This window comes from Piliocolobus tephrosceles, chromosome 2 (assembly GCF_002776525.5).
Source record: "Piliocolobus tephrosceles isolate RC106 chromosome 2, ASM277652v3, whole genome shotgun sequence".
NCBI lineage: Eukaryota > Metazoa > Chordata > Mammalia > Primates > Cercopithecidae > Piliocolobus > Piliocolobus tephrosceles.
In genome coordinates, this window is record NC_045435.1 from 161,407,961 (window position 1) to 161,434,752 (window position 26,792).

Genomic DNA, 26,792 nt, shown 5'->3' on the forward strand with positions numbered 1-26,792 from the left:
TTTTGAGACAGAGTTTCTCACTGTCGCCCAGGCTGGAGCGCAGTTGTGATCTCTGCTCACTGCAAGCTCCGCCTCCCGGGTTCACATCATTCTCCTGCCTCAGGCTCCCTAGTAGCTGGGACTACAGGCGCCTACCACCGCGCCCGACTAATTTTTTGTGTATTTTTAGTCGAGACGGGGTTTCACGGTGTTAGCCAGGATGGTCTGGATCTCCTGACCTTGTGATCCACCTACCTCGGCCTCCCAAAGTGCTGGGATTGCAGGCTTGAGCCACCGAGCCCGGCCATATAAAATTAATTTTTAAATTGAACACTTATATTTCCATGATTCTTGAATTTTTTTTTTTTTTTTAAGACGGAATCTTGCTCTGTTGCCCAGGCTGGAGTGCAGTGGTGCAATCTCAGCTCACTGCAGTCTTGGCCTCTCAGGCTTTGGTGATCCTCCCACCTCAGCCTCCTGAGTAGCTGGGACTACAGACCTGAGCCACCATACTGGCTATTTTTTTCGTATTTTTAGTAGAGACAGGGTTTTGCCATGTTGCCCAGGCTGGTCTCAAGCTCTTGGGCTCAAGCGATCCTCCCTCGTCGGCCTCTCAAAGTGCTGGGATTACAGGTGTGAGCCACTGCATCCCACCTGAGTTTTCTTTCTTTCTTTCTTTTTTTTTTTTGAGATGGAATCTCCCTCTGTCGCCTAGGTTGGAGTGCAGTGGCGTGATCTCGGCTCACTGCAACCTCCACCTCCCGGGTTCAAGCCATTCTCCTGCCTCAACCTCCTGAGTAGCTGGCAGTACAGGCACTTGCCACCACGCCTAGCTAATTTTTGTATTTTAGTATCGACGAGGTTTCACCATGTTGACCAGTCTGGTCTCAAACTCCTGACCTCAAGTGATCCACCTGCTTCTGCCTCCTAAAGTGCTGGGGTTACAGGAATAAGCCACCGCACCCAGCCCTGAGTTATTTATTTTTATTTTTATTTTTCTGAGACTAAGTCTCCCTCTTGTTTCCCAGGCTGGAGTGCAATGGCACGATCTCCGCTTACTGCAACCTCCGCCTCCCGGGTTCAAGTGATTTTCCTGCCTCAGCTTCCCTAGTAGCTGGAATTACAGGCACCTGCCACCATGCCCAGCTAATTTTTGTATTTTTAGTAGAGACGGGGTTTCACCATGTTGGCCAGGCTGGTCTCGAACTCCTGACCTTAGGTGATCTGCCTGCCTCAGCCTCCCAAAGTGTTGGGATTACAGCGTGAGCCACCGTCCCCTGCCAGCCCTGAGTATTTTAAAAAACGATCTTTTTCAGTCTTTACAACACCTGAGACAGTGGTAAAGCAAATTTTTCTTAAAAAAAATTAAAAAAATTTGTGTGGGTATATAGTAGATGTATATATTTATGGGGTACATAAGATGTTTTGATACAGAAATGCAGTGTGAAATAAGCACAGTATAGAAAATGGGGTATCCGTCTCCTCAAGCATTTGTCCTTTGAGTTACAAACACACCTGTTACACTCTTTAAGTTATCAAATAGTAGATCTTATTCATTCTTCGTATTTTTTTTTTTTTTTTTTGTATGCTTTAACTGTCCTCACTTCTCTGGTAAAGCAAATTTTTCAAAATCAAATACCCAGGTTGTGTTGGATGTAGGAATCAAATGCACAGACATAGCTGGCTTTAAATCAAAGACTCTTTCCTCACACTTTTATGAGGAAAGTAGGAGTAGATCACCAATTAGTACTGTGTATGCCTTTCAAATTAACAGGTAATACCCCTTCCCCCATTCTTTTTTCAAAATAGCTTTCCCTGCTTACATTCCTGTGAGCAGAGTATGTTTCCATTTCACTATATCTTTGCAAGCATTTCTTATTGCCACATTCTTAAATCTTTTTCAACCTATTGTAGTAAAATGCTATTTCATTTTGCATTTCTGATTACCAATAAAGTGAACCAGTTTTTTCATATGCTTGTTTGCTATTCTTATATCTTCTTATTTAAAATGCTCCTGTCTTCTATTTTTTTACTTTTAGAAAATTCAGGTTCACAATATTGTATACCAGTTATTCATCGGATATATGTGTAGCAAAGATCTCTGTCATTCTCCCACAGTTTTTGAAGACATTAGCACCTGATTCATTATTATTCCCAGCCGATCTACTTCTGATATAATTTGTGGTAATTTTAATGTTTTCATGGATTTTTCCCCCTGAAGTCCTAGCCTCTTAGTTCACAATGTTGTTCTCCTTCCTACCTCATTGACTCATGCCCTTGATTTTGTTGTTATCCCAAGTTGCAATCCCTTTACAATCACAATTTCAACATTTTATTCTCACAGCACCACCTTCTAACTTTCTAACTCAGTTTTAAAAAATATCCAAATCTATCCATTTTTCATTCTCTCTGGAAAAAATCCTTTTATCCTACCATCTTTTAATGGAAACTGATATCATCAGGTTCTCACTTCCCTCTTTACTGGGAACTTAAATTCCACGGACAGCCTTGATAATCATTGTCATATTTATATCTTCATCTTTCTTTCCTGTCTACTGCTTTGCTGGTTAAATCTGTCTGCCTACTCGGTGTCCTTACTTGTATAGCTGAATGTGTCTGGAGAAAAACACTCAATCTCTTTGACTAGTCTCACTTTATAATCATGATCACTAACCTCCCTAACCTCCAGTCGGTTCCAAATGCTGCCAAGTGATCTTACTACATTGCTCCAGTCCATTCATTCTCTCACTCTTCCAGATAAATATTGCTTGCTTTCTCTTTTCTTCTCAAGCCTCCAATACCTAATCTTGTATTTTCACTTTTAAATGATCACCTTGCTTTCTTTTCACTGAGAGAATTGAAGCAATCCAAAGATGTTTTTCAAAATTCCCGTAATCACATCTGCCCATATAGTTGCATCGGGACTACATATTCTATCTTCTTTCCTGTTCCCTTAGATAAATTGTTCATGGTCCTAGCAAAGGCCACCCCCTCCACTTGTGCAGTTGATTTAATCTCATGTTGCCTTCTCAAGAACATTACTTTAGTAATTCAGTCTCTGTCCTGGATCATCAAATTTCATCTATCTCATCAAAGTTTAACTACTGAATCAATACCTTCAATGTGTAATTTGAGAGGAAACCTCTTCTGTGTTAAACGAAAACTCTTGACTTGACTTAAACTCCTCCAGTTTCTGTACCAACTTTCTCCTTATATACCAAAACTTTTGAGTTAGTCAACAATACTTACATTCCCCGATTTCCTTCCTCCCATCCTCTCTGGAGCCCATTCTAATCAGGCTCCTCTCTGTGCCAGTCATCTATAAGCCCTCTTACTAAGGTCACCAATGACCCCTATATTATTATATCCAATAGTTAATTCTCAGTCCTCATCTTGAGCTATGAGCACATTTGACACAGTCAATCACTCTCTCCTTTAAACATTTACCCCTTTAGCATCCAAGATCTTTCACTTTCCCAGTCAGTCTTTGGCATCTTCTTATTTTTCCCCCTCATTCTGAAGGTTGGAATATCGCAGGAACCAGTTCTTGGCCTCTTTTTTCCCCTATCAACTTTTACTCTCTTATGTTAAATGCCATCTGTACATTGGTGACTCTCAGATATGCATCTCCCTCCTGTACCTCCCCTGTGAACAAACAATTGCATTGTCAACATTTTCTCCTGAATATCTGCTAAGTTGAAACACATGTAGTTTTCATTTTTATAGGTCAGAATAGTTGAATATTTCTCATTTTATGTATTTCAACATAATAATAGGTGGTTCAAACTTTGGGTCCAAATTGGAGTTCTTTGTACTTCCCCAAACCCAATTATCTCCAAGTATTGACCATCACAGTGATCAGTAACTCCATCCTTCGTTTTGCTCATTGATTTTTTTGAAGGGATTTTTGTGTCTCTATCTCCTTTAGTTCTGCTCTGATCTTATTATTTCTTGCTTTCTGCTAGCTTTTGAATATGTTTGCTCTTGCTTCTCTAGTTCTTTTAATTGTGATGTTAGAGTGTCAATTTTAGATCTTTCCTGCTTTCTCTTGTGGGCATTTAGTGCTATGAATTTCCCTGTGCACACTGCTTTAAATGTGTCCCAGAGATTCTAGTATGTTGTGTCTTTGTTCTCATTGGTTTCAAAGAATATCTTTATTTCTGCCTTCATTTCGTTATTTACCCAGCAGTCATTACGGAGCAGGTTTTTCAGTTTCCATGTAGTTGTGCAGTTTTAAGTGAGTTTCTTAGTCCAGAGTTCTAATTTGATTTCACTGTGATCTGAGAGACAGTTTGTTGTGATTGCTGTTCTTTTACATTTGCTGAGGAGTGCTTTACTTCCAACTATGTGGTCAATTTTGGAATAAGTGTGACATAGTGCTGAGAAGAGAATATTCTGTTGATTTGGGGTGGAGAGTTCTGTAGATGTCTATCAGGTCTGCTTGGTGCAGAGCTGAGTTCAAGTCCTGGGTGTCCTTGTTAACCTTCTGTCTCGTTGATCTGCCTAATATTGACAGTGGGGTGTTAAAGTCTCCCATTATTATTGTGTGGGAATCTATGTCTCTTTGTAGGTCTCTAAGGACTTGGCTTATGGGGTGCTCCTGTATTGGGTGCATATATATTTAGGATAGTTAGCTCTTCTTGTTGAATTGATTCCTTCACCATTATGTAATGGCTTTCTTTGTCTCTTTTGATCTTTGTTGGTTTAAATTCTGTTTTTTTTCAGAGACTAGGATTGCAACCCCTGCTTTTTTTTGTTTTCCATTTGCTTGGTAGATCTTCCCCTTTATTTTGAGCCTATGTGTATCTCTGCACGTGATATGAGTCTCCTGAATACAGCACACCGAGTCTTGACTCTTTATCCAGTTTGCCAGCCTGTGTCTTTTAATTGGCACATTTAGCCCATTTATACTTAAGGTTAATATTGTTATGTGTGAATTTGATCCTGTCATTATGATGTTAGCTGGTTGTTTTGCTTGGAGAAATGCCATTTGAAGTCCTTTGTCCATTTTTCAGTTGGGTTATTTTGTTGTTGTTGTTGAGTTGTAGGAGTTCTTTATATATGCTGGATCATAGCCTTTTATCACATATTTGATTTGGAAATATTTTCTCCCATTCTGTAGGCTATCTTTTCATTCTATTATGCCATTTTAGCATATGCAAGTTTTTAATTTTGATGTATGCCAATTTATCTATTTACTTTTGTTGCCTGCACTTTTGGTGTCATATCCAAGAAATCATTGCTGAATCCAATGTCATGAAGCTTTTTCTCTGTTTTCTTCTACGAGACTTATAGGTTTAGGTCTTACATTTATGCAAATATTTCCTCCCACTCTGTAGGTTGCCTTGTTACTCTGTTGATATTGTCTTTTGGTGCACAAAATTTAAAATTTTCATGAAGTCCAATTTATTTATTTATTTTTTTTGTTGCCTGTGCCTCTGGTCTCATATTCAAGAAATTGCTATGAAATCCAGTGTCATGAAACTTTTGCCCTGTGTTTGTTCTAAAAGTTTCATAGTCTTAGCTCATACATTTAGACCTTTGATCCATTTTGAGTTAATTATTTTTGTATATGATATAAGGTAATTTCATTCTTTTTCGTTTGGATATCAAGTTTTTCTCAAGAAAATTTATTGAAAAGATTTTCCTTTCCTTATTGAATGGTCTTGGCACCCTTGTTGAAAAGCATTAGAGTATATATGGGAGAGTGTATTTCTGGGTTCTTTATTCTATTCCGTTTGTCTATGTGTCTGTCTTTATTCTAGTATCATGCTGTTTTGATTATTGTAGCTTTGTAGTAAGTTTTGAAATCAGGAAATGTGAGTCCTCAAGCTTTGTTCTTATTTTTCAAGATTGTTTTAGCTATTCAGGTTCCCTCGAGAATTCATATAAATTTTAGGATGGATTTTTCCATTTTTGCAAAAGAAATTGTTGGGATTTTGATAGGAATTGAATTAAATGAACAATATTAATTCTTGCAGTTCATGAACATGGAATGTCTTTTCATTTATTTGTGCCTTTGTTAGTTTCTTTCAGTAACATTTTGCAGTTTTGTAGTTTTCAGTGATGCCGTTATAATCAGTTGTCATTTTAAAGGTTTCCACACCAATGTTGATTCAAGATAGTAACCACTTTGTCATACCTAGCTTGTTCAACGCTTGGTCCGTGGGCCACTTGCAGCCCAGGATGACTTTGAATGTGGCCCAACACAAATTCATAAACTTTCGTAAAATATTATGAGATTATTTTTTAGCTCATTAGCTATTGTTAGTGTTAATGTATTTTATGTGTGGTTCAAGATAATTCTCTTTTTTCCAATGTGGTCCAGGGAAGCCAAAATATGGGAACCCCTTGTCTATACCATAATGAGTAGTCTCATGGAGAAATTTAGCTAATATTCATTTGAAATCACCTGGTGCCACCAATTGACTGTCTTGAGAACACTAGAGATTATCTGAGTAAGAGGTACAACCAGATTTTTTCCCATTCTTCCTTTTCAAAATCAGGAGTTAATCATTGATTTTATGTAATAGCCTCATAAGATTGTCTCCAGAGATTTATTCTTTGAGGGTTTATATAGGATCATAACTTTGGTAAAGGCTGGTTGTTTGGCATAGTAAGCTGCTAGAGCATTTCCTATAGCTTACACATTATCTATTTTTTCCATGAGCTTCAACCTTTATAACTACTTCTCCAGGAAGTAGGGGTGTGTCTACAAATTCCTGAATTTGTTGCCCATTTTTGAGGGGGTTCCAGTAGGGCAAGAAACCCCCTTGTTTCCAAAGCATCTCAAAGTCATGTACTACTCCAAAAGTATATCTGCTATTTGTATATATGTTTGCTTTTTCATCTTGGGCTAGTTGTCAAGATGTAGTAAATACAGTAAGTTCTGACATGTGGGCTGATTTTACTCAAAGAGAGCTTAGATTAGTGACTGCATATCCTGGTTGATAACTTCCAGTTTCAGTTTTGAGGTATGAGCCATCAACAAATAATATTAGAAATAATATTAGGTCAAGGTTCTCTAGAGGAGTCTAATCAGTCTGAGTAAGGTACAGAGAATTCCTTAAGGAAGACAATCTTGAGGCTCCTTTTCTTTTTCTTTTTTTGTTTTGAGACAAGGCCTCACTTTGTCACCCAGGCTAGAGAGCAGTAGCTCATTGCAACCTTGACCTCTTGGACTCAAGTGATCCTCCTGCCTCAGCCTCCTGAGTAGCTAAGACTACAGATGCAAGTCATCACACCCAGTTAATATTTTATTTTTTTGTAGAGACAAGGTCGGGTCTCAGTGTGTTACCCAAACTGGGCTCATGTGTCCTCCTGCCTTTGCCTCCCAAAGTGTTGGGAATATAGGCATGAACCACCACACCCAGCCTCCCTTTCTTTAGGTAGAGGCAGAAGAGAGGTAGGATTCAGAGTGTTGCCGTGGTGAATAGTAATGTTGGAGGCAATGAGTAATAGAATTTCATAAGATATTAAGACTGGGCGCAGTGGCTCATGCCTGTAATCCCAGCACTTTGGGAGGCCAATGCTGGTGGATCGCTTGAGCCCAGAAGTTCAAGACCAGCCAGGACAACTTGGCAAAACTCTGTCTCTACTAAAAAATACAAAATTAGCCACACGTGGTGGTGCACGCCTGTAATCTCAGCTACTCGGGAGGCTGAGGCAGGAGAATCCCTTGAACTTGAGAGGTGGAGGTTGCAGTGAGTTGAGATCGCGCCATTGCACTCCAGCCTGGGCAACAAGAGTGAAATTCCATCTCAAAACCGAAAACCAAAAACCAACAAACAAAACCCCAAAATTAGCTGGGCATGGTGGCATGTGCCTGTGGTGCCAACTACTCCATAGGTTGGGATGGGAGAATCATTTGAGCCTGGAAGGTGGAAGTTGCAGTGAGTCAAGATCACACCGCTGCACTCCAGCCTTGGTGACAGAGCTAGATCCTGTCTCCAAAAAAAAGAAGATATGAATTGGCTGGCTGAAAAGTGTTGTATATTTATTCTGTGAGTAGTAAGGTCTGTACTGCATGAGGAACCCTAAACTCAGATGAGGAGGCTAGAACTAGCTCAGCAGAAGCTGCAATAAATTTTTCAGGTATTAGAAAGCAATTGCCCTAAGACTAGCAGGATGAGCCTTTCAAACTGGGTCAAGGGTGAAGCTATAGTAAACAATGTTTCTGTTCATTTTGTTTTGGTTTTGAGAGTTAGGGGTAGTGGAGGACACAAATAAGAATAACTAGTTCCTGGTCTCATCAACAAGGCACACTAAGCACTGAGCTGACCATTTTAGTGATGTTTAGAACTTGCCTTGAACTTCTAACAAAGTCCCCATTTATCATACATCAAGCAAGTCCCCTTTATTTTATGCTGTGAGGATATCAACCTGGTTTTTAATGTAAGATCATTTAAAAAATTATCCTTGAAGTTAACTTCTCTAAAGGATCTTTTTTGTTATTTTTTTAAGTGTAGATTTTAAAAATACTTTTTGCAACAGTTTTGGGTTTACAGAAAATTGAGTAGATAGCAAGGAGTTTCCACATACCATCCCGGCCCCAGACAGTTTCCCCTACTGTTAACTCTTGCATCGCCATGAGACACTTGTTATAATTCATAAGCCAATACTGACACATCATTATTAGCTAAAGTCCATAGTTTACAATGAAGTTCACTCTTTGTGTTGTACAGTTCTATGAGTTTTGAAAAATGCATAACATCTTATATCTACCATTAGAGTATTATCCTGAATAGTTTCATCCCCCTAGAGGTCCTCTGTGTTGCACCCATTCACTCCTCTTTTCACCTCCAAACACTTGGCAGCCACTAATATCTTTACTGTCTCCACAGTTTCATCTTTTCCAGAATGTCACATAGTCAGAATCATAGAGTATGCAGCTTTTTCAGATTGGTTTCTTTCACTTAGTAATAGGCATTTTAAGACTTCTCTGTACCTTTTCATGATTTGATAGATCATTTCTTTTTATGGCTGAATAATATTTCATTGTATGGATGAACTACAGTTTGTTTATCCATCTACCTATTGAAGGACAGCTTGGTTGCTTCCAGTTTTCGGAGCAATATGTTTTTAGTGGTTCCTACCAATTTGTGTTAAAAACCAAGGGCTTGTCCAGATTGCTTATTCACAAATAGACAAAGAGATTTTTGTAGTTTGGGATACCTAGAGAAAGAGGCTGCTGAACGTCTTTTTCAGGTTACAGAAAACCTGTTTGCTTTTGATTTCCTTAGGAGAGGGTCTCTTACTGAGAACTTAGTCATTTCATAAAATGGTATTTCAATCCTAGAAAAACTTGGCACTCACTGTCTGTAATATCCAGTTAAACCCAAAATACTCTTAGTTGTCTTTTGTGAGGGGTCTAGAATATTTTTGGATAGCCTTTAGCATATCAGTAGAGAATGGTTTATCTTCCTCAGTTACGTCATGCTCTAAGTAATAGATTGTGGTTTGGAAAAAATTGTGACTTTTGAAACGTGTATGTTTCTTTTCTGATAAGGCTAGGGGCAACTAAATGGAATCCTTTTTACAGACCTCCTTGCTCTCTGAATAAAGTAGGATATCATTTACATATCGTGTCAGAACTGAATCACAAGGGGACATTTTAGGTCTTTTAAGTCTTGATTGAGGACCTGGGAAAATTGGAGGAGGCTCTAGTGAACTCCTGGGGTATGACTGTCTAAGTACATTATTGTCCTCCTTAGGTGAATGCAAAAAGGTATTGACTATCCTGATTGAGAAGTACACTGAAAGAGGCAGAGCAAAGATCCAATACTGTGAAGCAAGTAACTTCAGGTGGAAATTTATGACAGAATAGTATTTGGGTCAAGTTCTATCAGGAAATGAAGTATAATGATTTTGTTGATGGCCTTGAGGTCTTGAACAAATTGGTATCTTTGTCGTTTTGTTTCTTTACTCGGAGGATGGGAGTGTTACAATGGCTAGTGCAGAGTATGAGAAGACTTTTGTATGTAAGGCCTTCAGCCATAAGTTTGAGCCCTTCCTTTGGCTTCAAGGGATATTGGAGAAGTTTGAGTAATGACTTGGTAGGATCTATTTGAACTTTAATAGGTTCTGCTCTTATTGTTTTTCCTATACCAGTGAAATCTTTAGCCTATAGAAGATCATGGAGTAGTGTCAAGATCTTTATCTGGGGTATGCATCAAATAAAATAGAGAATGCAAAGGTATATTCAGAACAAACACAACTTGATTATAAATAGAGGAGTCCTCTGGAAACTTAAGAAATAATCCCTCTGGTGTTCATTTATTTTTGCAATCTCATGTGTAAAGTATATCTCTCCTTATTAAATTTGCAGGTGTATTATCACAGAACAAGAAGGAATATTTCCAGGCAAAGGCCCAAGGGTTACAGTTAAAGGCTGGGAGATAGGGAAAATTTGTGTTATTTGAAATGCCTGCTACCTGTGCAATACCGTTACTCTGAAGAAGAGAGCATGAAGGCACAGCATTTAATGTAGAAATGGTAGCCCTTGCATTAATTTTTATTGGAAATGTTTTGGGTATGGCTTCTAGGAGACTTTAACTTACTTTTCAGGGGTTTTCTGAACTGCAAGTTTTTTATGGAAAGAGATACCCTGTAGGTCCTCTGGGTCAGTACAATCAACTTTTGCCATCTAGGATTTAGCATCTGTGGTTCTGCCCCATATGTGTATGAGTTGATATAAGTTAGGTAATTCTGGGTCAGATGTACCCAAAAGGATTGTAAACTATTCTATGAATGTTTACTAGTCTTGTCTGCATTTAGGGAAACTTGTAGCTCTCAATTCCGCTCAGGTCCAAGCTTTAAATTCTCCAGTTGTCTGAATACCTGGTTCATGGAGGGATGGGTCTTAAGAGACAACTGGCATTTTAGGTTTTGGAGAAAGTTGTTAGGAAAAGGTAGGGGGCCTGAACAAGGACAACTGGAGGGAGGAGTTGATGGAGCTATGGAAGGAGAGAGATTGGAAGGATAAGGGGCAGAGGGAGATCTGGATATAGGGAGGGAACTGGTGGACGAGGACAGAGGATTTACTAGGGAAATGAATCTAGTTCATTGTTGCTAAACTGCACATTAGCTTTCGCCAAATAATCTTTTAATGAAGTCATTTTTGATTTAGAGTTTCATTGGAAACCTCTATGTAAATAAAAATGCTGCTTATTAAACCTGAGAACTCTTATTTTCATTCTTTTTGAAGGTGCCTCTCAAATGAATGATTTCAAATTAAATGTTCTCCACAGTAGCCATTAAAGGCTCACATCACCCTTGGTAAAATTATGCCATTTAGAAAGACAGGGACCAGAGTTAGGATTCTAAATGAGAACACATATAAGAAGCAGGCATTTTTTTTCTGTAAGAGGAGAGGATTTGGGCTCAGACAACTCCATAAGAGATGGTGATGGTCAGCAAAATGTGGTGCTGGTGCCTCAGTGTCAGAGTCTCCCAAACTGATAGTCAGTGCCTCTGAATGTGGACTGTGGTAGATGGAAAACCAGAGAGAACACTCTTTCTGGATCAAAGCCAAACTCTAAAAACAAAACATAAAAACAGGAAAACCTCACCCACTTTTATTGATAATCCACAGAAAAATTTGTCCAAATGGAAGCTTGTCTGGTGAGAACTGCAAACTCACCAGACTGTGAGACTGGCTCAAACAACAGGTGTGTAGAGCCTATGACTGTGTTGTACCCTGCAATTTTCTTTCTTATGACAAACAATACTTTTAAACCATACAACACAAAATGGAAACACGAAAGTGAGTAAAAGGAGATGAAAAGAAATGGTTTGATTCCATCAAAGCTGTCAAACAAATGAACTGATAACAAAACATGGGTACCAAACTGAGAGTAAACGGACAGGGAACTCAATGCAAAGAAAGAGTTCAGACCTAGTGTTGACTTACCACGCTGGGCTGTGTGGACCATATCTCACAAAAAAATGGAAAATAAGCAAAGACCACACAAATGGGAACAAGCAGAGGTGATTTATTTAGAGCTTGCTATAGCAAGGGAGTTAGCCCCATCACTTGCGTTTGATAGAGACTTATTGGCAGGCAGGTGAGTTGGAAAATTTTATAGTGAAAAAGGAGAAGACTTTACGTATGTCTGATTGGAAGTTGCTGGCATAGGGAAACTGTAGGTGGACCAACTAGAAGTGGGGCATCCTACGTGATTGGTTGGTTTGTGCACCTTGTATCTTAGGCATAACATATTTGGCTTTTTCTGGTTGGTCCTGAGTTGGAAATGAGGGTGAAAATTAGAACACCTGGCAGTTGTTGAACAAATCTGGACCATTTTGGGCCAGTTACTGCGGAGACTGTGGTTTGGCTTCTGGATAGTTGCTGCAGAGGCTGTGGGTAAGATTTTTACTGTCATGTGTGGTCTGGACATTGTTCATTTGTATTTTCAGTCTCTCAGATCCTATTATTCCCTTGGCTACCAAGGAGTCCAGCTCTCTAATGGCATTTCCTGCCCTTACCTTGGCCTACTGGGCTTCTCCATGACCCTGGTGCCTCTCTAGGGCATTTGTTTATTATACAATGTCCCTCGAGGCCCTTCCACACATCATAGTAGCTGATGTATTTGATAGCCTTAGGTAGTATATCCACTGTATCATATCCACTTCTCTGGACGTTTTGATCCTTTTTCTCTGCTGTCTGTCTTGGCAGTTATGGCATTCCTACTTAGTATGGGACATCTTTTTCTCTAACCCTGCAAGATCCACCCATCAGATTGTTAGCACTATCTTACAGCATCCTTGCCAGGGTGTTAAATCATGTATCTTGGGAGAGTGCTTCTAAATTGATACACTCTCCCTTCTCTAGGCTGACATCTAGCACTCTCAGTCTTATACTTGACTCCTGCTGGTATATGTTGGGTAACACTCACAGCAATTCTAGGGCATACAGAGCCCCTTTCCTTAGTTACAGGCCAGTATTTCCCTGGCTGGGTTATAACATGCTTTAGTTACTGGCCTGTGGCAAAGAGAGGAGGTGAAGGTAGTTCCTGAGATGGGTGCATGTTATCTTGTTAGGCAGAGGCTTCTGTATCATCTTATGCAAGGGTGGAGTGCCAACCTTTAATAGAGAGGAGTAGGCCACTTCTACAGGCCAAGAGGATGGAAGAGGGTTTGGGATTCAAGATATTCAAGTGAATCTACTTGGTTATTTTCATCCAACATTTCAGGGCCCAGTCTGGGCTGGGACCTCACCATTACAGACTTTCCAAGTTTGAGAATTCAGCCTTCATACCACCACTATCCTTGCAGTAAATTCTGGGCCAGATCCTCAGTTGCTTTCCCCTCCGTTAGCTACAGGAGATGAAAGGCTATTTTTATGCTGCCAGGGAGAACGTCTACATTTCATATTTGGGTTTTATTGGTAGTCAATCACTGTCCGACTTTCACTTTCCTTCTCAAATGCATTTATTGTCCCAAAAAAGGCTATTCAATTCCCCATTATTTATAACTATCACGCATATAATTACTCTGTGCCCCCAATTTTTCTAATGCCTGGGATTCTGCCAATGCCAGTATATTGCCTTCTTTCCAGAGTCCCAGTTAGTTTGCCATTGATTAAGATCTTATCTGCTTTTCTGTAACATGCCATGGGCTATTCATGCTCCATGATTCAGCTCTGAAATCCAGTTTAGTGGCTACTTCCTGTGACGGCCCCTGGCACCAGCTGTCTTAAATTGGCTTGGGAAGACTTTGCCATGGAGATTTGCATGCAGAAATTTTGGGGAACAAAGAAAATATGACAGGACAGATGGAGGAGTTGAACTGGGATACAGCTGCAACAAAGCCTCAGCCAACTCACTGAGAGCCCTAGAATTGGGATGATTCTTCAGAGTTGTCTCAAAGCAAGTGAGCTGGGCCTGTATACCCTCTACTTGAACAGTTATTGGCATGAATTACCCATGGAGGCTGAGAGTAGTTGGAGAGCAACTGAATTTAGCTGCTAATACTCCCAGCAGTCTTGATGGGGTTGGGACTATGAACAGTCCAGCCCAGTGTCACCACTGCATTGAAATTGGAAGTTGGGCCATGTATGATTGCTTGAGAATGGGTACTATGATTTTTGAGTTGCAAATCATATGAGCTCCATAACGTCTGACTCTGAGTCTTGACCCTTAGGGAGCAAGAAAGAGGCAAATGTAAAATTCAAATATGGAGCAGACATACCTGTAATCCCACTGCTTTGGGAGGCCAAGGTAGGAGGACTGCTTGAGTCCAGGAGTTTGAGATCAGCCTGGGCAACAGGGAAGATTCTCTCTACAAAAAATAAAAGTATAAAACCCTAGCCAGGCATGGTGGCACAAGCCTGTAGCCCCAGCTACTGGGGAGGCTGAGATGGGAGGATTGCTTGAGCATGAGAGGTCAAGACTACAGTGAACTGTGATCATGCCACTGCACTCCAGCCTGAGAGACAGAGTGAGACCCTGTCTCTACAAAACAAAACAATTTGGAACAGAAAATGAATTCGCATTCAAAATATGTCCACATACCAAAATTTTTGCCCAGGGGAAAATCAGTGTCATTAAATGCTACCAAATAATTGGAGATGTTATGCCTGAGGAAATATAATTATTGAGCTAATTAATATACAATTTAAAATAAGAATATTTAATTTCTTCTAGAGATAAAGGAGGAGATAACATCCGTGAAACTAGAAATGTTTATATGACATCGACCAAAAGTTGTGAAATAAGAGCAAATAGATATAAAAAAACCAAATAATCAAAAGTCTTGAAAATGAAAAATGCAGTATTTGAAATAAAGTCTTATAACAGAACAATAAATGAATTTTGAAAACAGATAGTGACAGAATCAGTTAATTGGAAGAGCAAAAGTGTGCTATGATACAGGATATGAAAATATAGATATTAAGAGATCTGGGAGAGGGCATTGATTAAGCAGCACCATTTCTCTATTAGGAGTTTCAGAGATTGGAGAGAGGTTTAAACGTGCAAGATATATATATGTTTTGAGATCTTATGGAAGAATTAATTTTCCATCTATAGAAAGCTCACTGAGTTGCAGCTGGCAAAAATCTACCAAAAAATACATCAGGTTTAGTGAAACCATAGGGCATCAAAGTCAAGAAAAATACTAGTGTAAGCAGCCTAATCCTGTTAAAGGAATGGCAATACAAATGACATCTTCTCACCTGCAACAATAAATGTCATGGAAAATAACAGAATTATTTTTAAAGTAGTGAGAGAGTATAGGATTTATTTTAGAATTCCAAACCCAGCTACCATACTACAAGTTTGAAGGTGTAATTGAAATATTTGCAGACATACGAACCCAAGATTTACCACATAAACCATAGCTGAAAGAATTCTTAAAAAGTATACCATGGAAAGAAGACAAATGAGGCCAGAATAAAGGAGTGGAATGCAAGAATAGAAAGTGAGCAAATTAACTGGTAAAGCATGTTGGAAAATCTAAATAATAATTGTTGATGTTCAACAACAACAAAAAACTAGCATCTCATTGGCTTTAACTTTATCAGCAATAATTTATTTCATTACAAAAAGTGAGGCAAAACCGGCAAAATAATGACATTTTAAAATTAGTGCATTATAAACTATCACAAGAACAGAAAACCAAACACCGCATGCTATCACTCATAAGTGGGGGCTGAACAATGAGAACACATGGACACAGGGAGGGGAACATCACATACCAGGGCCTGTCGGGGGGTGGGGAGATGGGGAGCGATAACATTAGGAGAAATACCTAGTGTAGGTGACGGGTTGATGAGTGCAGCAAACCACCATGGTACATGTATACCTATGTAACAAAACTGCACATTCTGCACATGTACCCCAAAACTTAAAGTACAATAAAAAAAATTAGTGCTGTATATGGTTATGTAAAACAAACAAACATTCAAAAAAAGGCAAAAAATGAAACAAAAAACAACCCAAGGTGGAATTAGAATCATATAAAATACTGTAGAATAGCAGAAGTGCAAGGCTACTTAGTAGTTAGAAATTAACACAAATCACCATGAGTTGATTAAAAAAGAAATTACAAAAAGTCATCTTATTCATACAGAAAAAAAAGTTTCTTAAATTTTTAACATTTAAAACCTTAAATGGACCCTGCAGTTACTGCCTTTCTCCTTCCACTTGTGTCTCCTCAGGTCCTCATAAAGCATCCAATTGTTTTAAATTGGACCAGCCCCAAAGCCTGGTCCCATTAGCGCTCTTGCCAGGTTTCTGTACATACTCTCATGGCCCAAGGTTCCATCTAGCTATTGTATCGTTATTATTGTATACACACAAATAATTAAATGTCAACATTTAAAACAAGTTGATAACATCTTTGTAGTAACTTAGGCAAAAACAAAGCAAAAATTCAACACTTTTTCGTGATCTGAAAGACTGAAAATTAACTACTTCAATAGATTACTGGTTATCTAACAACCATGTAAAGATCATACTTTATGGTAAAATTTAGAAGCTTTAACACAAGGCATAAAACAGGAATGCCCGTATTAACCATACTGTTCAACCTGGACTTGAAGTAATATCCAATATAAAAGATTAAGGAAAAATAAGATGTAAGAAGCTTGTCAAGAGACAATATTCTCATTATTTGGAGATGCTATTTTTATCAATCAATCGAGAATCTACACATACGCCATTAAAGAAATTCAGTAATTGTGTTTGATACAAGATCAACCTAAGAAACATATTATTTCCGGCTGGGCGCGGTGGCTCATGCCTGTAATCCTAGCATTTTTGGAGGCTGAGGTGGATGGATCACCTGAAGTCAGGAGTTCGAGACCAGTCTGGCCAACATGGTGAAACCCGTCTCTACTAAAAATACAAAATTAGTCGGGTGTGGTAGCGTATGCCTGTGATCCCAGCTACCTGGGAGGCTGAGGCGGGAGAATCACTTGAACCTCGGAGGTGAAGGTTGCAGTGAGCTGAGTTTGTGCCATTGCACTCCAGCCTGGGCAACAAGAGCGAAACTCTCGTGTCAACAAACAAACAACACACACATACACACACAGAGTCTTAGAATTATAAGCTTTTCCAGGATAAAATAATTATATTAAAAATATACAAGAAGTAATGAATGAAAAAGAGCTGGCTCTAAGAGTTGGGGGGAAAATAAAGCCCAATAACATAAACAATTTGCCAAGCCAATCATGAAAAAAAGGAGGGTACATGACCATTATTTCCAGTTCTGTCTGTTTTGCAAACAACAAACATTTGTCCAGGTACAACTATTTGCAAGATCCCCCCCAAAGGGTTCAGGCCACCATAGAGAAAAATTCCATGGTGAGAAGGTCGTCATAAACTAGCCCAGAGACTAGGGCCAAAACCCATTAAACAAAATAAATGTAATTATTTTTACTAATTAACTTGGGAGAAAAGGCGTGCCACGGTAAGGTGCTCGGGAAGGGCGGATTTTTAGAGAAAATTGCTGGAACTGAGGTTTAAAGCAAAACCAGGGGGAATGGAGCTGACAAAACAGGCCCGATGCAGCAATCTCACAGTCTGAAAGTAGACTGTATTTCAACTAACGTAGTTTTATGCCAAGGAGGATCCTTTTTTCCAGACTTTCTAAGTCAGCCACTAATCCAAAATTCTGCAACGCAGCCTGTATCAAAAAAGCATCTATCCGTCATCCACTCTCGGAGATCCTTGTAGGTTGCGCAACATTCACACAACGGCTATCAGGAGACAGACTCCTGGAGCCCAGTAGCGTGGCAAGGGATTGTGGGAGGCAGCTCATTCCTGGAACAGGCGTCTCCGGGCCTTGCACGGAGGGCGCTCTGGGAGCTCCGGGCGCGCGTGGGGATCTGGACTTGGAGAGGGAGGTAGAGGTTGGAGAGGTGAGCTGGGGACAGGCTCCAGAAGGTGGAATTCCGGGTCGAAGATGGGGCTTGGAGAGCGTCTCTCTGAACTGGGGTTGGAGGCCGGAGCACAGGGCCCTGGGATGGGGCCCTCCCGGTAGGGGCTAAACATACTTCCAGCGGAGGGGTAGAGCCCAGCGGCTGAGCCGGATGCGGAGTCCATGCAGAGCTCCGGGAATTCAGAGTCCGGGTCCTCCTCGTAGGCCTCTTCCTGGGCAGCGATCTCTGGGACAGATGCGCAGAAGACTTCCTGCTCGACGACGACGTCTTCCCCATGAGCGCCCAGGAAAACGTCCACTTCCAGGCCGGCAGACGAGTCGCCCTGCGCTCCTGAGCGTTCGTCAACGGAGCTTAGGAGGACCTCGGGGATCAGGATGAGGGTGTGTCCACCAAGAGACACTTGCAGGACCGACATTGGCGCGAGCTCCAGCACCAGGTCGACGTTCTCTAGCGGCACACGCACGGCACAGCCCGCGGCCAGGACCACCACGGAGGTGAGCGCGTCCACGGCCAGGATCCCCGCCGGGTCTTCCGGGCTGGGCGCCGCGCGGGGTTCGGGGCCCGCGGGCTCCTCCAATCGGCTGCGCTTGGCAGGGCCTGGTCCTCCTGGCTGCTGTCCCCACCAGGGCGCAAGGCAGGCGCTGGGACTGCGGGGCCGGCTGCCCATCACCTCGACGGCGCTGCGGACGGCGCTCCTGGGCCTGGCAGAGGACGTGGGGGCGGGGGGCGCGGGCGGCGAAGTCCTCTTTGAGGTAGCAGGTGTCAGTGGTAGGCCAGGCGGGTTGGGGCGGACGGGGCTCAGGACCGCGCGACGTGGGGCGAGTCCTCGGAGCCCTGGGGGCGCCTCCCGGAGATCGGAGTCCGTGCTAACTGGTGGAGCCTCGCACGCTGTGGAGCTCAGCCTCGAGCGCTGGAATCTTGGGCCTTCCTGAGGCAGACCCGGATGCGCACTGCAAAGCCAATTATGTTGTAAATGACGGCAGCTGAACCGAAGTCGCAAAATGTCACGCAATCCTCCGCCCCCTGGAGGACCCGCCCTAGAGGCGGAGGTACCCCTGCTGCCCAATAGCGGTGGCTGTGGTTGGTCGGTCACGCTGGGGAAATACTCTTACGGGCCGCTGGGGGGCCGAGCATCTGTGCCGCTCTAGGGCCTGGCTTCCAGTATCAAGTTCTTGTCCTTTGCGTTGACCTCAGACGCGGAGTTGAAGACCGATTCAGGTTCACGTAACACTGGTGGATTGCCAAACCAGCACACCGAGTCCTAAATCCATCCTCCTAGGCCCCGTCCCGGAAGTGTCCTGCGCGTTACTATTGACGAATAGTGGCGTGCGTTTTTCGGTTCTCCTAGCTTGTACATCGATGTAATATCTTTTTAGGGGTCTTGGAAGGGAGAGTAAAGCTGGGATCCTGCGTGACGATGGCAGCCCCTGCATTATCTGTTTATTACAATAATTGGTACTGTAGTAATTAAAGTCTTCCCTTGATATCCCTGGAGGATTGGTTCCCGGACTCCCGCATGGATACCAAAATCTACAGATGCTCAAGTCTCATATAAAATGGTGTACATTTGCGTATCACTTACATCCTTCCACTTATTTTAAAGCATCTCTAGAATACTTATAGTACGCAATACAGTGTAAATACTATACCCCTGGTTGCTATACAGATATATATATTTATTATATAGTTTGTTTCTGAGATGGAATTTCATTCTGTCGCCCAGGCTGGAGTGCTGTGGTGCAATCTCTGCTCACTACAACCACCATCTCCTGGGCTCAGGTGATCCTCCCACCTCAGCTTCCTGAGTAGCTGGGATTACAGGCACGTTCCACCACACTTGGCTAAGTTTTGTATTTTTTTGTAGAGACAGGGTTTCGCCATATTGCCCAGGCTGAACTCGAACTCCTGGGCTCAAGCTATCCACCCGCCTTGGCCTCCCAAAGTGCTGGGACTACAGGCGTGAGTCACCGTGCCCGGCCTTATATATATTGTTTTTTTATTGTGTTATTTTCCATTTTTTCCCGAGTATTTTCGGTCTTCTGTTGGTTGAATCTGCGAATGCGAAACCTGTGTTTCCAGAGGGCCAACTCTATTATGCTACAGTCAGCTGAAGTATGGTTAACTTTATCTAATTTGACCTAAACTACAGTTCTGAGGTCTGTTTTAGCCCAATTTATAGATGATGAAAATGTCATGTAGAAAGGTTAACCAACTTGCCCAAGAGCCAGGAACTAGCAGAAGGGAGTCTGGCTTGTCCAGCTCCATTTAAGATGATACACCTACACAATGTCAGCGTTTTTGACCTGTGTCAGCTGAAAGGCACCTCTGCGTGGCATGTCCAGGCGGTAAAAGGGAAGGTGTAGCTCTGTAGCGGGACGAACCGCAGACAAAACTCCTCAGACACCGGATTAAAGAAGGAAGAGGTTTTACGCGAGTCTGCCGACGCTCCCGGCCGAATAAAAAATCTCTTCCTTCTTTAATCCGGTGTCTGAGGAGTTTTATCTGCAGCTGGTCCTGCTACATTTCTTGATTCCTTGACCGGGAATCGAACCCGAATCGCCGCGGTGAGAGCGCTGAATCCTAACCACTAGACCACCAGTGTTAATCGGAGAAAGGACTCAGCTCTGATTTTGGAATAGGTAATATTTTCAGGTGCTTAGGGGGGACAACAAAGCATTTCCTGACATCTTTGCTAAGCATGTGATGTCCCACCTTGGCGGGAACCATTGTTACATTTTATCATTCCAGAATATTCTTGGGCATTTAAAAGCAAATCTCATACATGTTATTTATCTCCCTCCCCTTCTACAAAATTTATTCTCTTTTAGGGTTGCATAGTATTCCTTTGGATAGTCTTTACATTTAAATCAAGTCTCTCTTGCTGGACAGTGGTCTGTCATCACTTGGTGGCACTGTTATCCTCTGGTAGTTTAATGGAAAATGCCGATTATTTGCCCCATCCCAGAGCGATTGAAGTACAATTCTTGGAACGTGGGGCTTAGGTATTCTATGTGAGCATCCCAAAAAAATTCTGTTTTACTCCAAGATCATTGGACTTGTTTTCATTTCTCAGTTGAGGAGTTCATGAAACCCGGCGGCTCATGCTTGTGATCAGGGACCTGCTTGTTGGTGTCAGTGTTACGGAGGGAACTTCAACTTTCTGGGCAGCGTTCAGTACTTTTCTTAGCACAACTGGCCCGCTTTGGGTGGTTTATGGTGGCTGCCCGGTGGCTGCATGGTGGGGAATTCTCCTGGGGTCAAGTGGCCTGGGACTGGGCACTGGCCAGGGTAACCAGGGTCGAGGACTGCGTTGGACGGCCCTGCTGGGAACCTGTGGTTCCTGCGGACACTTCCTGCCGGGAGAGTGTGGGTGCAGCCGGACCCGCCTGCAGTTCTTAGGTGAAAGAAATGGCTCAGTGCAAGCATCCAGGCAGAAGGCGGTGGGGGTGGAGCCTGCGGGAAACTGCCTGCTTTGGTCCAGTAGAGTTTTGTCTGGACCCTGCTTTGGTCCAGTAGAGTTTTCTCTTCTTGCAGAGAACAGTCGGGGCACCATTCAGAAGCAAGGGTGGACGCGTCATGATGTATGGGGTAGATGGGCAAGCACAGATTCTGCCAGCCTACTGGGAGTGGGGCTCGGTGTTCCTGGCTAGGTCTCCAGCTCTGAGCAGGGCCCTGCCTGTGACTTGAGTGGTGCCACCTCGTGTCTGCTGCTGTCCTGACCTCAGCGGTCTCACCTGAGAGCTCCTTGGTGTCCTGGGCCTTGTGATTTAACCCAACACTCTGCTTACTCCGAATCCTGCCTGTGAGCTCTCTTTCCAAGTGAATGTAGTCCTGCTCCAGGACAGTAGTAGTTAGCAGGGGTCCTGGAGCAGACACATCTGGCTTTCTCTCCTGGCTGGCCACAGTCTAATTGGGTGTTCATGGGCAAGTCACTTCACCTCCCCTAAACTTCAGTTTCTTTACATGTAAAATGGGGAGAATGCCATCTACTGTGGCATCTCAAGTGATCTTCTTGCCTCAACTTCCCATAGTGCTTGGATTATCACATATTCTTTATCTGTTCATGCATTGATAGACATTTAGGTTGATTCTGTATCTTTGCTATTGTGAATTGTGCTGCAGTAAACATGTGAGTGCAGGTATCTCTTTGACATATTGATTTCTTTTCCTTTGGGTAGATACCTAGTGGTGGGATTGCTGGATTGAATGGTAATTCTATTTTTAGTATTTTGAGAAATCTCCATACTGTTATCCATAGTGGCTATACTAGTTTACATTCCCACAGTGTACAAGAGTTCTCTTTTCTCTGAATCCTCCACAACATCTGTTATTTTTTGTCTTTTTAGTAATAGCCATTCTGACTTGGGTAAAATAATATCTCATTGTGGTTTTGATTTTCATTTTCTTGGTGATTAATGTTGAACTTTTTTTTCATATACCGATTGGCTGTATGTCTTCTTTTGAGAAATGTCTATCCATATCCTTTGCCCACTTTTCAATGGGACTATGTTTTTCTTGTTGAGCTATTTGAGTTCCTTGTATATTTTATCTATTAGCCCCTTGTAGGATGAATAGTTTGCAAATACTTTATCCAATTCAGCAGGTTGCCTTTTCATTTTGTTGATTATTTCTTTTGCTGTGCAGGGGTTTTTTTGTTTAATTAAGTCCCATTTGTATATATATATTTTGTCTTCTATGCTTTTGATGTTTCAATGATAAATTCTTTGTCTAGACCAATGTCCAGGAGAGTTTTCTCCAGTATTTTGTAGTTTTGTAGTTTTGGGTCTTACAGTTAAGTCTTTAATCCATTTGAGTTAACTTTTGTATATGGTGAGAGATAGGGGTTCAGTTTTATTGTTTGGAATGTAGCTATCCTATTTTCCTGGCACCGTTTATTGAGGAAGGTGTCCTTTCCCCACTGTAAGTTCTTGTCAGTTCTGTTGAAGATCAGTTGGCTGTGAATATGGTGGCTTTATTTCCAGGTGCTCTATTCTGTTCCATCTGGAGAACAGAATTCTCCATTCTGTTCTCTATTCTATATGTCTATTTTATATGTTTACCCTGCTGTTTTGGTTACTGTGGCCTTTTAATGTATTTTTAAGTCAGGTAATTTGATTGATGCCTGCAGCTTTGCTCTTTTTGCTGAGGACTTTGGCTATTTGGGCTCATTTTTGGTTCTATATAAATTTTAGGATTTTTTTTTTAAATTCTGGGAAGAGTGATGGTATTTTGGTAGGGATTGCATTCAATCTGTGGAATGCTTTGGGCAATATTGTCATTTTATATTTTATTTAATTTTATTTAGAGACAGGGTCTTACTGTGTTGCTCAGACTGGAGTGAAGTGGCATGATCACAACTCACTGCAGCCTCAAACTCCTGAGCTCAAGTGATCCTCCCACCTCAGCTTCCTGAGTAGCTGGGACTACCAGTGTGTGCCACCACATCCAGCTAATCTTTACAATTTTTTTGTAGAGATAGAGTCTCACTATATTTCCCAAGTTTGTCTCAAACTCCTCGTCTCAAGTGATCCTCTTGCCTCAACTTCCCATAGTGCTTGGATTATAGGCATGAGCCACTGTGCCTGGCCAATGTGATTATTTAAGGGTACTAGTTCTTTTGATCCATGAGCGTGGCATGTTTTTCCGTCTGTATTATCTTCAATTTTTTCCGTCAGAGTTTTGTAGTTCTCTTTGTAGAGATCTTTAACCTCCTTGATTAAATTTATTCCTAGGCATTTTATTTTATTTTGTTCTTTATTCTTTTCTTTTTTTTTCAAATAGGGATGGGGTCTCACCGTGTTGCCCAGGCTGATCCCAAACTTCTGGGCTCAGGCATTCCTCCCACCCTGGCCTCCCAAAGTACTGGGATTACAGGCGTGAGCCACTGCGCCTGGCCTATTTTTTTTAGTAGCTATTGTAAATGGGATTGCTGTCGTGATTTCTTTCTCAGCTAGATCATTATTGGTGTATAGAAATGCTACTGATTTTTGTATGTTGATTGTGTATCCTTAACTTTACTAAATTCATTCATCAAATGTAAGGAGATTTTTGGCACAGTCTTTAGGTTTTTCTAGATATAAGATCATATTATCAGCAAAGAGGGACAATTTGACTTTCTCTTTTCCAATTTGGATCATATAGCATTGCTATGATATCCGTGATCAATGCCATTTTGCATTGCTATAAAAGACTACCTGATTCCCGGTAGTTTACAACGAAAAGAGGTTTGTTTATATGGCTCATGGTTCTGCAGAAGCATGGCATCTGCTTCTGGTAAGGGTTATCAGGGGGCTTCCACAAATGGTGGAAGGTGAAGAGGAGCAGATATCACGTGGTGAGACAAAGGAAGAAAGAGAAGAGAAGGGAGGTGGCAGGTTTTTTTTAAGAATCAGATTTTGTGGGAACTAATAGAGCAAGAATTCACTCATTACTGCAACGATGGCACCAAGCCATTCATAAGGGATCTGCTCCCATGACCTGAACACCTCCCACCAGGCCCTGCCTCCAACAATGGGGATCCAATTTTAACATGTGAATTGGAGGGGAAAGATATACAAAATACATCAGATGGCTTTTCTTTCTTTCTTTCTCTGGCCTGATTTATCTGGCTGGAACTTCCAGTGCTATGTTGAATAGGAGTGGTGAAAATGAGCATCCTTGTCTTGTTCCAGTCCCCAGAGGAAAGGCATTCAACTTTTCCCCATTCAGTATGATGTTAGCTGTGCGTGTGTTGCATATGGCCTTTATTATTTTGAGGTATATTCCTCTGTGCCTGGTTTGTTGAGAGGTTTTATCATGAAGAGATGTTGAATTTTATCAAATACTTTTTCTGCATCTGTTAAGATGATCATATGATTTTTATCTTTCACTCTGTTGACCGGTTGTATCACATTTGTTGATTTGCATGTGTTGAGCCATCCTTGAATCCTTTATATAAATTCCACTTGATCTTGTTGTATTTTGTTTTAAAATGTGCTATTGGATTTGGTTAGCTAGTGTTTTGTTGAGGATTTTTGCACCTAAGTCCATTAGGGACATGGGCCTGTCATTTTCTTTTTTGTTGTGTCCTTGTTTGATTTTGCTATCAGGGTGATGCTGCACTCATAGGATGAGTTAGGGAGAATTCCCTCCTCTTTAATTTTTTTGAATAGTTTCAGGAGGATTGGTATTACTTCTTTGTATGTTTGTTAGAATTTGGCTGTGAATCCATCAGATCTTGGACTTTTCTTTGTTGTGAGACTTTTTATTACTGATTCAATCTCACTGCTCATTATTGGTCATTCAAGTTTTCTATTGTTTCTTGATTTAATCTTGGCAGATTGTATGTGTCCAGGAATATGTCCATTTCCTCTAGGTTTTCCAGTTTGTCAGCATATAATTGTTTATAATAGTTTCTGATGGCCTTTTGTATTTCTGTGGTATCAGTTGTAATGTTTCTTTTTTCATTTCCGATTTTGTTTATTTGAGTGTCCTCTCTTCTTAGTGTAGGTAGCAGTTTGCCAATTTTGCTTGTCTTTTCAAAGAACGAATTTTTCATTTTGTTGATTTTTCTATGTTGCATTTTTAGTTTCTATTTCATTTAGTTCTGCTCTGATCTTTATTATTTCTTTTCTTTTGCTAATTTTGACATTGACTTGTTCTTGCTTTTCTAATTCCTTGTGATGGGTTGTAGATTGTGGATTTGTACCTTTCTCCTTTTTTGATTAGGCATTTATTGCTATTTTCCTTTAGCACTGCTTTTGCTATATCCCTTAGGTTTTGGTATGTTGTGTTTCCATTTTCATTTGTTTCAAGAAATTTTATTTTTTTATTGATCCAATGGTCATTTAGGAGCATATTGTTTAATTTTCATATATTTGTATGATTTCCAAAGTTCCGCTTGATGTTAATTTCTGGTTTTGTTCCACTGTAGTCTGAGAAGATACTTGATATGATTTTGATTTAAAAATTTTTTACATTTGTTTTGTGGCTTAACATATAATCTATCCTGGAGAATGTTCCATTTGCTAATGAAAAGAATGTATATTCTGCAGTTGTTGGATAGAATATTCTGTAAATGTCTTTTAGATCCATCTGTCTTAAAGTCCAGTTTAAATCCGATGTTTCTTTGCTGATTTTCTGTCTAGATGATCTGTGTAATGCTGAGAATGGGGTGTTGAAGTCTGTTATTATTGTATTGCAGTCTAGCTTTCTGTTTAGATTCAGTAATATTTGCTTTATAATTTTGGGTGCTCCAGTGTTGGGTGCATAGATATTTAGAATTGTTATATCTTCTTGCTGGATTGATCCCTTTATAAGTATATAATGACCTTAATCATCTTTTTTTGTTTTCACCGCTCTTGACTTGAAGTCTGTTTTATCTGATATAAATATAGCTATTCCTGCTCACTTTTAGTTTCTATTTGCTTAGAATATCTTTTTTTCAGTCTCTTTACTTTCAGTCTATATATGTCTTTACTGTAAGGTGCATTTATTGTTAAGCAGCCATTCTATATCTTTTAAGTAGAGAATTTAATCTGTTTTACATTCAAGGTTGTTATTGAGGCTTTGTTCCTGTCATATTGTTAATTGTTTTTTGGTTGTTTTATATATTCTTTTTCCCTTTTTCTCTTATTATTTGTCATTGTGGTCTGGTGTATTTCTGGAGTGCTGCCATTTAAGTTCTTTGTCTTCTTTGTATGATTGCTTCATCAGTGAGTTTTGTAATTTTATGTTTTTCATGATGGTATATGTCATTATTTTGCTTCCAGGTTTAGGACTCTCTTGATCATTTATTGTAGTGCCAGTCTAGTGGTGACAAATTGCCTCAGCATTTGCTTATCTGGGAAATACTTTATTTCTCCTTTATTTTTGAAGGTTAAGTTCACCAGATATAGTATTCTTCTTTGGTAGTTTTGTTTTTCTTTCAGTACTTTGAGTATATTATCCC

General features: G+C 40.8%; 2 protein-coding genes across 2 annotated transcripts in view; one reads left to right on the forward strand and one right to left on the reverse strand.

Moving 5' to 3' along the window:
• MRPS22 (mitochondrial ribosomal protein S22) overlaps positions 1–26,792 on the forward strand; it is a 325,472-nt gene that overhangs the window by 1,866 nt on the left and 296,814 nt on the right. The window lies entirely within an intron of this gene.
• Positions 17,739–18,530, reverse strand: LOC111523360 (proline-rich protein 23C). The gene has a single exon (XM_023187874.1). The coding sequence runs from the start codon at positions 18,528–18,530 to the stop codon at positions 17,739–17,741; it is 792 nt and encodes a 263-aa protein (XP_023043642.1).

What these genes read in the sequence shown, in the direction of transcription:
- LOC111523360 (XM_023187874.1), bottom strand. Translation starts at nt 18,530, where the DNA reads ATGGGCAGCCGGCCCCGCAGTCCCAGCGCCTGCCTTGCGCCCTGGTGG.